The sequence below is a fragment of the Crocuta crocuta genome, unplaced genomic scaffold (assembly GCF_008692635.1).
Source record: "Crocuta crocuta isolate KB4526 unplaced genomic scaffold, BGI_CrCroc_1.0 scaffold130, whole genome shotgun sequence".
Classification (NCBI taxonomy): Eukaryota; Metazoa; Chordata; class Mammalia; order Carnivora; family Hyaenidae; genus Crocuta; species Crocuta crocuta.
Window position 1 is genome coordinate 374680 of NW_027527920.1, and position 13774 is coordinate 388453.

The following is a 13774-nucleotide window of genomic DNA, read 5'->3' on the forward strand; positions in this document are numbered from 1 at the left end:
TAAAGGCGCGGAGCACTGGGCGCTTAGAGCGCGGCGTAGATCTGCGTCCACAGGAGAGAAGTCGGAGGCGAGGATCGCGCCGTCCCACCCCGCCCAACAGCGTCCACGCCGCTCCGGCACCCTTACCCCTGCCGGCCCTTGCCGGGCGCGACCGGCGGCCATGCAGCCCCGGGGCTGAAGCGGCCCCATGGCGAAGCCCGCGTCCCCGCGGTCCGGGCAACGACGGCGCATGGAGAACTTCCGTAAGGTGCGCTCGGAGGAGGCACCCGCGGGGGGTGGGGCCGAGGGGGGCCCGGGCGCCGGCCCTTTCGCGGATCTGGCGCCGGGAGCCGTTCACATGAGGGTCAAAGAGGGCAGCAAGATCCGGAACCTGCTGGCTTTCGCCACCGCCAGCATGGCGCAGCCAGCCACGCGCGCCATCGTCTTTAGCGGCTGCGGTCGGGCCACCACCAAGACCGTCACGTGCGCGGAGATCCTCAAGCGCCGCCTGGCGGGCCTGCATCAGGTCACGCGGCTGCGCTACCGGAGCGTGCGCGAGGTGTGGCAGAGCCTCCCGCCGGGGCCCACACCGGGTCAGGAGCCTGGGGAGCCTGCCGCCAGTCTCAGTGTACTTAAGAACGTGCCCAGCCTTGCCATCCTACTTTCCAAGGATGCGCTGGATCCCTACCAACCCGGCTATCAGCCCCCGAACTCCCATCCTGCACCCTCGTCCCAGCCAACTGCACCGACGTCCAAGAGGAGCCTTGGGGAACCCGCGGCTGGAGAAGGCTCTGCGAAGCGATCACAACCCGAGCCAAGTGCTACGGAAGAGGACCAGACGGCCTGAGAACTCGTGGATCCGGGCGACCTAGACCGGCTAGGGCTCACCCGCAGCGCCTCGACCTTGAGAGGTATCTCCAGCATTTTACGCCTCGGTGCTCTGGACACAGCTCCTCAGACTGTCAGCTTGGAGCACAAGGCAGCAAGAGAGGATCCTAGGGAAGCTTCGTAGGTGGTTGCCCCTCCACTTGTGTTGCCTGAAGACGCAGAGCTCCACCTTCAGCTTCTCTGAGCCATACTAGGACCTTCTTGGGGGCGTGGGGGGAGTGGTGGGCAATGGGGGTCTTGAGCCTTGGTCAGGACCCCCAAGGGTTAAAGACATCCAGTTTTTATGACGGGGGCCTGGAGTGTGGAAGCCCAGGAGAGCTCTTGGAATCACCTCCATCAGTGGCTAAGGGCCCAGGGTAAGAAAGTGACTGCTGAAGGGCAGAGTAGTCTGAGCTGGGGCGGGGGGGGGGGTANTTCTTACCCTGCTCTTAAGGAGCATCCTGAGATCATAGTGCAGGAGTGCCTCCATGGATGGGCTCTAGCTCTTTTAACATCCCCTCCTTCCCCACTGGCCCAGAAGGAGAGACCCAGGACAGAACTCTCTGTGCCTGCTCCCCTGAATCCCACAACTGGAGCCCTGCTTCCAATAAAACAAACAAACAAAGACTCTGGCCCCAGGTTTTTTCCTTATCACTTAACCTATGTGCAGAGGTTGCTTTGGCCTCCCCCCTGGGTCTCAGTCCCCGCCAGCCTGGAGTCCTGGGCCTTTGGAGTCTTCAGGGTCAGGCCCAGAGACTGGACTGCTTCAAAATGGAGCAAGAGGCACACTGCCCAGTCATTGGCTTCTCCCTCTCCCAGCCTTGCCTGTGCCTAGCTAGCTCTAGCCTCAGGGGCTTGTGGCCAGAAGGGGGCCTTTGTCCCCTGATGCGTTACCACTGAGGGAAAGGGAGCAACACATTGCTTTTCTGGGAAGGGAAGGAAAGCAAGCACCAATGAACTCTTGCTGGGGGTCACTGCCAAGGGAGGCCCACCCCACTAGGCTCCCTGAACCTGCAGCCTCCTGCCAATTGACAGCCTTATCCAGAAAGCTGGCACAAAACCCCTCATCACCATGGGGAGGATCTCCCCTTCACTGCCTTCTCTCTCAGAAAGGACAGCACACCCTTGGGAGAGGGGGAGGAGAGAGACTAAGCACAAATCTACTGCTGGAAATTACTATTCAGCAGAGAAGCTGGAACTTGGGCTGTGAATCACTGCAGGCTCCCTGATAAGCTGATGCTTCCAGCCCCGCACAGCTGTCTGTTGAGAGATAACAGCCTCATAAGCCTCTCTGCCCAGCTCACAGTTGGGGGCGGGGGGAGGAGGGGAGGAACGGGTGCTGTGTTCTGGAACAACTCTAGCAGGTGAGGGTGGGGGTGGCACATAGCCCCAGGATCTCAGAAATGGACCCTACCATGTGCAACTCAGCAGCACCTCTGGAAAGGAGATGGGGAGAATGTAAGTCTCTTTGCTGGCAGAACCTTGAATAAATTCTTCTGGTGACAAGAAGGGAGTTTCTGCAGCTGACAGGAGGGGTTCTTCAGGGAGTTGTCCCCCACCTGTATTTCTCCTTGAGCTTTGGATCAGTGAGCACTGTCATCTAGACTCTGGCACTGTTTCCACCCCCCCACCCCCCAAATTTCTTCTTGATGCGTCCCTGGGAAGGGCCAAGGGGTTTATGTGCACTTGTCTGACCCTCTTACGGGTGGTCCAAGAAGGCTGGAAAGAAGGCACTATTCTGCCAGCTAAGGTGCCCTGGGCACCTGGGTCCTGGGCTGGTGAATCTGAAGTAAATGATCAGACTTGGAAGAGGCCCTGCACGGTAGAAGCTTACAGAAGACTGGTCTTGGTTCTGGAAAAGGGCCAACTTCCCCAAACCAGTATCAGAAGTCCTGATTTGCCGGGTCACCAAGACTATGCGAGCAGAGGCTCGTCAGGGAGGGGAGGCTGCAGAGGCTTTCTTTTTTCCATCCCGAGGATCAGTGAAGTCCCTTTTCTGCCTAGAAACTCATCCTGCGGTATGGGGAGGAGAGGGGCTTGTTCCCCCCTTTAGGGCATTAGCCTGCCCTGATGGTGGGCTGAACTTCTGCCTCCTGTGCCAGAAAGCAGGTAATGAAACATTTTCTTTTCTGCACCCCCACTCCACCCCAGCACATTCAGTTCCCAGGCTTTTGATAGGTGCTCATGGGTGCCAGTGGCACCCAGCACCCATGAGCACCCCACCCCTGCCTTACTGATCTTCTGGCCTGTTGGCACAGAAGCAGGCTCTGAGGGAAGGTGACAGATATTTCTATACACCCCCACCCACAAGACGGAGGTGGGAACCTGAGAAGTGCTGGAATAAGGGGGGAGCGGCTACAGGAGCACCTCAGAGATGGCTGACTGACTAGTGGCAGAATGGGAGGGAGCAGAAGCTCCTCCGGGAGACTCCATCTTTCCAACGGTGACCTCTATCCAGAAGCTTCCTGCGCCCTGGCTTGGGGCACTTGCAGCTAGGGGTGGCAGTGAAGTCTCACACCCATAAAACTGTCAGGTCACACAGTCAAAACCCATTTGGGAACATAAATGTATATCACCCAAGGCCAGAGCCTGTAGTCATTGGGCAGTAGACCTCCAACTGGGCATTAAGGGACTTCATTGATGTTGTGCCAGATCCCAGTCTAGGTACAGGGTGGGGCCAGGGGCTTGCGGGGGAAGAATCGCAGTATAATCAGACATTATTCCTGCCTCAAGGATGTCCCAGTTGGTGAAAAGAAAGAAAAGAGCATGGAGGAGGGCACTTGTGGGGATGAGCACTGCGTGTTATATGGAAACCAACTTGACAATAAACTATTAAAAAAGAAAAGAAAGTTACAACAATGCAATGATAGTGGGAGAAGGTGGGATATCTGAGAAGGGGTGCTTAATGCACCCAGAGGTCCTGATGCAGCTGGTTCTCCAAGGACCAGAGGAGTTAGCCAGCTGCGTAAGGCTGGTCAGGCAAGAGGAGTGATGCTCTGTCTGGTGCTGAGACAGCCACAAGTATCTGAAGGATACCTGGCGAGAGAGAGGCAGGTGGGGCTGGAGTACTTCAGCTCAGAGCCAGGTCACTGGGCGCCTCTCTGAAGTGGGAGCCAGAGAGTGTCCCAGTCTGATTGGCATTTGAGAAGCAGCCCTCTGACACTTGTGTTAAGTGGGAGGTGGACTGGAAGGGACCTGACTGGAGGGCCACAGGGAGGTAAGAGATGAGACGGTGGTAGTAAGGATGGAGATGGAGACAGATCTGGGAGCTACCCAGGCTGGGTGGGGTTTCACTGCCATTACATCCAGGACAGAGTGAGGCTTCTCTTTGTGGCATTAACCCTACCCTGGCTAGGGCTTGGCCTGCTTTCCTGGCTTCCCAGGGGACGTGTTATGTAAGGGCCAGACAATAAAGGGATTTTGGAGGGGAGGAGGTCTATAGCTTCACACTGGTAAAAGCTCTAGGAGCTGTTGTCCACCGGCCATGAGTCGGCCAGGGCAATGCGTTCACTGCACAGAGGGGAGCACCCCACCCCTCCATTTCCCAGCCTTTACTCCATTAATTCTGCAGTTTGGGTTGTTGCTATGCCTACACTGCTAGTCCCCTGTTTTGCGGAGATGTTGCAATACCTGCAGACCTCCCAAGAGAGGTAATTGGTAAAAGCACAGGATGGAAGGAAGGAAGGGAGGGAGGGATGGAAGGAAGGAAGGAGCTAGGAGGGAAGAAAGGAGCAAGGAGGGAAGGAAGGAGCAAGGAGGGAAGGGAGGGAGGAATGGAAATACAGCCACAGGAGGGTCTCCTTGGTGACACCGGAATTCTTAGAGCACAGATCTTAGTTTGTAATTGTGCCATCATTAGTGTGATCCTCTGGTTGTCAGTTGCCCCAATAAAACAGATGTCATGATTGAATGGATCCTGCCTGCCTTGCTCTCTACCCAGCTCATGGCACACAGGAAGCCCACAGAGCTGTTGACTGAGTAAATAAAGTCTGGTTGAGCCAGATTTATGAATTGTTCTGATGCCACATCCTTGACTGTCAAGCCCCATGGATAGTGGCCAGCTTCCCCTGTGCCCACCACAGCTTCTCTTCCCATCTGGGCCCTTAGGTTCTACCTGCCTTCAGAAGAAGCTAAGTGTCAGGGTGCCTGGGTGGCTCAGTTGGTTAAGCATCTGACTTTGGCTCAGGTCATGATCTCACAGTTTGTGAATTCGAGCCCCGCATCAGGCTCTGTGCTGACAGCTCAGAGCTTGGAGCCTGCTTCAGATTCTGTGTCTCCCTCTCTCTCTGTCCCTTCCCTGCCCTCACTCTGTCTCTCTCTCTCTCTGTCAAAAATAAATGAACATTAGGGGGAAAAAAAGCTAAGTGTCACCATAGTGATTGGGTTTGTACATCCAACATGAGGATTTTGGTTTGACATCTGCTGATTAGCATAGATATTGTGGGTTGAAGTGTGTCTTCCCTGTACCCCCCCCAAAAAAAGATATTTTGAAGTCCTAACCTTGGTACCTGCAAATGCGACTATTTTGAAACAGGGTCCTTACAGATGTAATTAATATGTAAGAAGAGGTCATACTGAAGTAGGGTAGGTACTTAACCCAATATGACTGGTATAAAAAGAGAAGAGACAGGGGCTCCTGGGTGGCTCAGTCGGTTAAGCGTCCGACTTCGGCTCAGGTCATGATCTCATGGTTCGTGGGTTCGAGCCTGGCGTCAGGCTCTGTGCCGACAGCTAGCTCAGAGCCTGGAGGCAGCTTCGGATTCTGTATTTCCCTCTGTCTCTGACCCTCCCCTGCTCACGCTGTCTCTCTCTGACTCTCAAAAACATAAATAAATAAATAAATAAATATTAAAAAAAAAGAGAAGAGACAGACATGCAGAGAGAAAAACAACATTTGAAGACGTAGACAAAGACTGGAGTCCCACAGCTGCAAGCCAAGGAGTGCTGAGGATTGCCCACAAACAACAGAAGCTAAGAAAAATGCATGGAACAATTATTCCCTGATCCTTGAGAGAGAGCATGGTCCTGCTGACAACTTGATTTTGGACTTCTAGCTTCCAGAGCTATGAGAGAATAAATTTCTGTTGTTTTAAGTCACCCTGTCTGTGCTAGTTACAGCAGCCTTAGGAATCAAAAATGATAGGTATTCCCACCATATTCAGTGGAAATAGGGAAGAGGAATATAGGGTGTTTGCCAAGGTCCTTGCTATCAGAATTTCCAGTCCTGCATGGAGAGAGGCTCTCTATTCTGGAGGCCTGTGCTAGCAAATGCAGTGCCTGGTGTCATATTGAACATACCACAGGCTTTGGAGAAAGTCGAGTTGATTGTGATTTGGAGCAACTTAATTCTTCCCTGGGCCTCACCTTTCTCCTCTCCAAAATGGGCCGGGTTGCTGTGGGATAAAGGATATAATACCTTGCTTCCCAACCATGGTTCATCATCAGAATCACCTAAGGCACTTGTTAAAAATACAGAATGCCAGGGCACCTGGGTGGCTCAGTCAGTTAAGCGTCCAACTTCAGCTCACGTCATGATCTCGCGGTTTGTGGGTTTGAGCCCTGCCTCGGGCTCTGTGCTGACAGCTAGCTCAGAGCCTGGAGCCTGCTTCAGATTCTGTGTCTCCCTCTCTCTCTGACCCTCCCCTGCTCACGCTGTCTCTCTCTCAGAAATAAATGAAAATTTAAAAATAAATAAATAACATTGAAAACAAATTAAAGAAAAAAGAAAAACAGAATGCCTGGACTGAACTCCAAACCAACAGGATCAGAATCTCCTACGAAGGACCTGGAAACAGGTACTTTAATAAGATCTTCATGTGCTTTTTGATGGTTAAGCGGGGTTGACTATTCCCTGTGCTAAAACATAGAGAACAGCACTCACACTGGAAGGAGAGACACAAAATTAAATCAATCCCCTTTTCTTGCCCTTCACACTCAGCCACAGTTTGAACCCTTTTCTGGGGAGAGAAACTGTAACTGTTGAACTGTTGTAAACTGCCCCCTAGAGGTGGTTCTGGGAAAGAGAGACTGGGCTCAGGGAGCTGGGAGGTGGAGGGAGATCCCTGTTGAAGAGCAGCTAATGGACTCAGAGCACAGAGCTCCCCTGCCCTGGGCCCCTGTTTCCCAAAAGGAAACTGAGGCTGTGGGGCCCTGCTCAAACAGTTACAAAGACTTATCTTTCTTTGCTAAAAAATAAATTATAAGGACATGGAAAATTGCTGGCGGGAATGCAAAGTAGTAGAGGCTGCTTTGGAACAATTTGGCAATTCTTCAAAAAGTTAAACAGTTACCACATGACACATATCATCCCACTAGATGTATACCCCAAAGAATTGAAAATATATGTCGGTAAAAAAATATCACAATGTTTGAACACAATATCCCTAGCAGTCTTATTAATAGTAACCAAAAGGTTAGAAACAACTCAAATGGTTTATGGAAGCTGATGAATGGGTAAACATAATGTGGCTTATCCACAAAATGGAGCATAATTCTGCCATACGAAGGAATGAGGTACTGATTCATGTTACAACATGGATGAACCCTGAAAACATGCTAAGTGAAAGACCCCAGACACACAAAAAAAAGCCCACGTATCATATGATTAAATTTATAAGATATGTCCAGAATAGGCAAATCTATAGAGACAGAAGGTAGATTAGTAGTTGCTTAGGATGGAGTTGGTGGGTGCCACTGGGTAGAGAGATTCTTTTTGGGGTGATGAAAATGTTCTGGAATTAGTGATAGTGATAACACAGTGAATACAACAACTGAACTGTACACTTCAAAAGGGTGGATCTCGGAGAGTCTGGGTGGCTCAGGTGGTTAAGGGTCCAACTCTTGATTTCAGCTCAGGTCATGTATCACGGTTGTGTGAGTTTGAGCCCTGCCTCAGGTTCTGTGTGCTGACCGCGCAGAGCCTGCTTGGGATTCTCCCTCTGTCCCTCTCTTTCTGCCCTTTCCCCACTCATGCTTTCTCTCTCTCAAAATAAGTAAACAAACAAACAAACAAAGATGGATTTTATGGTATGTAAGTTATATCTCAATAAAAATCGCATCCGTTAATGATTTTCTGATTATAAAAGTAATACTTTAGGGGGCACCTGGGTGGCTCAGTTGGTTAAGACTGACTTCAGCTCAGGTCATGATCTCCCGGTTCATGGGTTCGAGCCCTACGTCGGGCTGTGGGCTGACAGCTCAGAGCCTGGAGCCTGCTTCGGATTCTGTGTCTCCCTCTCTGTCTGCTTTCCCCCCGCTCACCTCTGTCTCTCTCCCGCTCAAAATAAACAACATTAAAACAAACATTAAAAAAAAAAATTTAAACCTAATGGCAGCCCTATAGGATTACCTTTGAAGGCTGTTTCCTTCTGCTCCCCCTTCTCCCTGATTCTCAGGTGAGCACGGTGGCATATTTGTCCCTATCACCTCCATGCCTTGTTACCCATATCACAGCCTGCCCTGCCCTGGGAAAAGAACTATAATTTTACAATAGGAAAATACTTTTTCTAGCTACCATTTATTGAGCCCTTACTGTGTGCCTGCCAGGACAGTGTTTCACACACATTATCTTATGTAATTGTCCCAATAACCTATGAGGTAGGGTCCGTTATTATTCCCATTTTCTGGCTGAGAAAACTGCGATTCAAGAAATTGAAAGTAACTTGTCTAAGGGCACGTGGCAGAGCTATAATTCAATAGTAGCAGGAATGTCACGGTCTCAGGTACCTTCTCTTATTCATCCCCAGCCCGCTAGTAGTGAGATCCTCATCGCTGGAGGTGCTCAAGAAGGGACCCGAGGAAATGGAAGCAATGCAGGATCAGTCAGACTAACGGCCTCAAGGGTGATCTCCAACCTTGAATGGCAGCATTCATTTCTTTTCCCAGTACCTGCTTCATTCCCATCAGAGAAAATAAAAGCTCTTCTGCACTGTGATCTTCCCTTTGCTAGACATCCACATGGTGGGACAGGGCCTTTATCCGCACAAGCTCCTCAGTGACCTCCTCCCCCCTTCTCTGCACACATCAGAAGTGCCTTATCACAGGTCTTCCAGGCTGAGGGCTCTGGGCTGCGGCCGGAAGCTGAAAGGCTGGTGACTGACACCCCTGTGGCAATAGAAGTCCAGCAGCTGCTTCTCCAGAGGGGCAGAGAAGGATTTCGGGGCAGAGGATGGTAGTAAGCAACAAAAGACTCTGCTGGCCTTGAGCAAGGGCCAGGACGTCTGGCCTCAACCGTTCTGGGAAGGCGCACTCACCAGAAGCAGCAGAATGGACTGGGGGCCTGGGAGCACAGCTGGAAGCAAAGGCAGCCCCCGAGAGTCATCCCCCCCGGTGTATATGCCTTGTATAACTGGGGTGGAATCTGTGAATGCTGACTGGATATCATTTCCAAGATGAGGCTACTTATCTGCTTACTTTGACTTAATCAAAAGAAGAGAATACTCTGAATGTGCCTGACCTAATCAGGTGAGGTCTTTAAAGAGGGTAAAGTGGGGGTGCCTAGGTGGCTCAGTCGGTTGAATGTCCGACTTCGGCTCAGGTCATGATCTCATGGTTCATGGGTTTGAGCCCCGCGTTGGGCTCTGTGCTGACAGCTCTGAGTCAGCTGTCAGCACAGAGCCTGGAGTCTGTTTTGGATTCTGTGTCTCCCTCTCTCTCTGACCCTCCCCTGCTCACGCTGTCTCTCTCTCTCTCAGAAATAAATTTTAAAACATTAAAAAAAAATTTTAAATTAAAAAAAATGAAGAGGGTAAAGTGTTAGAGACCCTCTCCTGCCGGCCTAAAGATGTAAGCAGTGGTGCTGTGAGAGGGCCTAGGGAGGGGCCGTGTGGTAAGGCCCTGAGGGTGGCCTCTCATAGCTGAGAGTGGTTCTATGCTGACAGTTAGCAAGAAAGAAAAATGGGCACTCGGTCCTACAACTGTGAGGAACTGAATTCCGCCAACCACCTGAACAAGCTCAGAACAAGACAGAAGAGGACTCTGAGCTCCAGGTGAGACCATGGACCGGACACCTTGACTTCAGTCTTGTGAGACCCCGAGCAGAGCACCAGTCATGCCACACCTGGACTTCTGACCTAGGGAAACTGGGCAAAAATAAATGGGTATTGTTTTAAGTTGCTTAGCATGTGGCAAATCATACAGCAATCAAAAACTAGTGTAGGTGATAAGGGCTGAGAACAGCCCTCAAGGTGGCCCTTCAGAATTCACTGAGAAGCCATCAAAGCCTCCCTTCAGGGCCAGTTGGGGGAAAATCCACAATTTCTAGAATCAGACAAACCTGGGCTCAAATCTAAACACTCCTACTTATTAGCTGTGTGATTCTTGAGCAAGCGCCTTTTGAGTCTATTCCTTCATCCATAAAACAGGAATAAATACTTCTCTCACAAGGTCATTAAGGGGCTTAGATGGGATAATAGTTTGCAGGAGTGCCTGGCTGGCTCAGTCAGTTGAGTGTGGGACTCTTGATCTCAGAACCGTTGAGTTCAATGGGAATGCAAACTGGGGCAGCCACTATGGAAAACAGTTTGGAGGTTCCTCAAAAAATCAATTAGAATAGAACTACACTACAATCCAGCAATTGCACTACTAGGTATTTATCTAAGGGATATGGGTGTGCTGTTTTGAAGGGGCACATGCACCCCAATGTTTATAGCAGCACTATCAACAGCAGCCGAAGTATGGAAAGAGCCCAAATGTCCAACGATGGATGAAGAGATAAAGAAGATGGGGTATATATACACAATGGAGTATTACTCAGCAATCAAAAAGAATGAAATCTTGCCATTTGCAACTACGTGGATGGAACTAGAGACTACAATGCTAAGCAAAATTAGTCAGAGGAAGACAAATCTATGAATTCACTCATATGTGGATTTTAAGATACAAAACAGATGAACATAAGGAAGGGAAGCAAAGATAATATTAAACCAAGGAGGGGGACAAAACATAAGAGACTCTTAAATACAGAGAACAAACTGAGGGTTGCTGGAGGGGTTTGGGGTGGGGGGAATGGGCTAAATGGGTAAGGGGCATTAAGGAGGACACTAGTCGGGATGAGCACTGGGTGTTACACATAAGGAATGAACCACTGGAATCTACTCCTGGAATTATTATTGCACTATATGCTAACTAACTTGGATGTAAATCAAAATAAATAAATAAATACATAAATATGTAAATAAATAAATTTAAAAAACAAAGATGCTAATCACATTATTCTGAACCTAGAAAATAATGACTCTATGTAAAAAAAAAAAAAAACCCACACACCAAAAAACAAAAATGGAAACATGAGTTCAAGCCACACAGCAGAGGGATAGAGCTTCCTTTAAAACCCAAATAAAAAAAGTAGTTTGCAGCATGCAGTGACACAAAATACGTTATACCCATAATTGTATTGAGCAACAAAGCTCCAGAAGCCGATCCAAGGCACTGTAGGCCACATGTGGAGACACTGAAGGCAGAGAGACCAGCGCGCTTCAGGTATATAACCCAAGACTCTCCTAACTATGAGAGTCCTGACCTCATCTTGCGCCTTCAGCTTGTGGAGATTTGAAGACTATTAATTAAAACGGCAAAGCTTCTCCAGGTACCCGTTTGGTTAGGCTGGTGGGAGAAGGTGAAGGCAGATACTTTGGAAAGAAAAGCTTTTTTATCCTTTGCCAGCCTACACAGCCACACTGCTAGGGAGGGAAAAGGAAAGGGTAGACGCGTGGGCCCCGGAGAAAGGGCTGGAAGGGCTGGGGTGAGCAAGAGGAGGCTCAATGTCCATCTGTTCTTTCCTTGGTGTGTCCAGGGATAGACAGTGAAGACAGACTTCTTGTTGGCTCTGGGTGGCAGTGTGGTAATTCAGGCCTGGGGAAGTGGTCCAGGCCATATCCTAACTATGTCAGGATGTAGTTAATAAGTCCAGGTTAGATGTTAAGAGCTTTGGAATGTAATCAACCCCATTTCAGAGCAGTCTGCTATAGAAAGTCTACTCTAGGGATTGGGGGCAGGCGTTTGGCCAGAAACATTGTTTTGTTTGAGGCACGTTCAGAGGCTGGGACTGTGTTTGCCAATAGTTTACTTAGGACAGATTCACTGTGTTAATTATTATAATAATATTTCATAAGCCAATAGCATACAGGATAATGTCTCCTAAGGAGCCAATAAGAAATATCATACTCCATGGGGCGCCTGGGTGGCTCAGTCGGTTAAGCGTCCGACTTCGGTTCAGGTCATGATCTCGCAGTTTGTGAGTTTGAGCCCTGCGTCGGGCTCTGTGCTGACAGCTCAGAGCCTGGAGCCTGCTTTGGATTCTGTGTCTCCCCCTCTCTCTGCCCCTCCCCTGCTCATACTCTGTCTCTCAATAATAAACATACATACATACATACATAAAGGTTACTATACCAGGCACCATTACATGGCTTGTGCCACTACGTACAAGAAGTGGCCTTGCCAAGGCAGGAACAGATGTCCCTTATCTACCTAAAACTGCTGTGTGATTTAATACCACTGCCAACCAAGAGCAGCCAGTGTGGCCACGGCAGGAGCAAGTGTCTCAAGTGCTTCAGAGAGAACAGCAAAGGGTAGTCTTGTTCAGATGACACTCTGGTAAGTCCTCACAAATTCTTTTTTTTAAGTTTATTACTTTGAGAGGGAGAGAGGGTGAGAGCGCGCTCACACACACACACAAGTGGGGAAGGGATAGCGAGAAAATGGGAGAGACTCCCAAGCAAATCTGCACTGTCAGCGTGGAACCCCAACGCAGGGCTTGAACTCACTAACCGTCAGATAATGATCTGAACCTGAAGTTGGATGCTTAACCAACTAAGCCACCCAGGCGCCCCCTTGCAAATTTTTTATATTCAAAATTTAAAAGTCCATCATGTGATGGACACCACTGCCCTCACCATGCCGCCAATAACCTAATGGTCCTCTGCGCTCTGGGTGCCATTGTTCATTCCAAAGTACTGATATCTGGGGCGCCTGAATGGTTCAGTCGTTTAGCTTTCGACGTTAGCTCAGGTCATGATCTCATGGTTCATGAGTTCAAGCCCCACATCCAGCTCTTTGCTGTAAGAGCAGAGCCCACTTAGGATCTTGTCTCTCTCTCACTCTCTCTGCCCCTCCCGCCGCTCTCTCTCAAAACAAATAAACATTAACAAAAGTCTTAATATCCAACTTCAAAGAAATTTCAACAAAGTAAGTTATTTCAAACAGATTGAAACCACAAACAACTTTGTCTAAAACAAACTTTCAAAACATGGATTTGAAATCATAAGTCAGAAGACAACAGATATTCGGTAAGTCCTCAGAACTTGGGACTTGAGAGCCCTGATTGCCAGCAAGCAACCTACTTTCTGAGCCTATTCCCTAATCTGTAGTGAAGTGGTTGAACCCATTTTTTAATGCTTGCGGGTTTATGATATAAGAATAGTTACTAATAAGATCCCTTATTATGCAAGCAGTTGTGTTTTCTCCCATTCTCTTCTTTTAGGCTCAAACAGGGGAAGTTACACAAAGTAGGTCTTTTTATTACAACTTGACATTGTTATTATTGTTATCGCTTCCATTTTGTTTTTTGCTTTTTCCTTAAGTAATCCCTAAGACCAAAGTGGGGCTCAAACTCACGATCCTGAGAGCAAGAGTCTCATGCTCTACTGATTGAGAAGGCCAGGAGCCCCTTATTGCTCCCACTTTGAGGTGATGAAATCGTTTCCTGAAAGGACTTGAACCAGGATACCATCTACTGTCCCCCGCTCACCTTCCTTACATCCTCGCTCCCGGAAGGCCGCTGCAAGCGGAGACCCGGCAGCACGAGGCGGGGCGCGGGGCAGCGTTGGAAATAGTTTGTCCTTAGCGAGCCGCCGTAGGCTGCCAACTTCCTCGTGGTGCTCCCTCCCGCCAAGGCGCGAGCGCCGCAGTGGGCGGGACCTCACGCTCCGCC

General features: G+C 49.5%; 2 protein-coding genes across 2 annotated transcripts in view; one reads left to right on the forward strand and one right to left on the reverse strand.

Moving 5' to 3' along the window:
- The window catches only part of SCAMP5 (secretory carrier membrane protein 5), a 49260-nt gene extending 35591 nt beyond the window's left edge, over positions 1–13669 (reverse strand). The window contains exon 1 of the mRNA XM_077745474.1: positions 13592–13669. The gene's annotated coding sequence lies outside the window, so the exon portion shown is untranslated. The remainder of the gene's footprint in view (positions 1–13591) is intronic.
- RPP25 (ribonuclease P/MRP subunit p25) lies at positions 17–1274 on the forward strand. The gene has a single exon (XM_077748426.1). It carries the CDS (start codon positions 188–190, stop codon positions 824–826), a length of 639 nt encoding a protein of 212 aa, XP_077604552.1. The 5' UTR covers positions 17–187; the 3' UTR covers positions 827–1274.
- Positions 13670–13774: the final 105 nt, after the last annotated feature.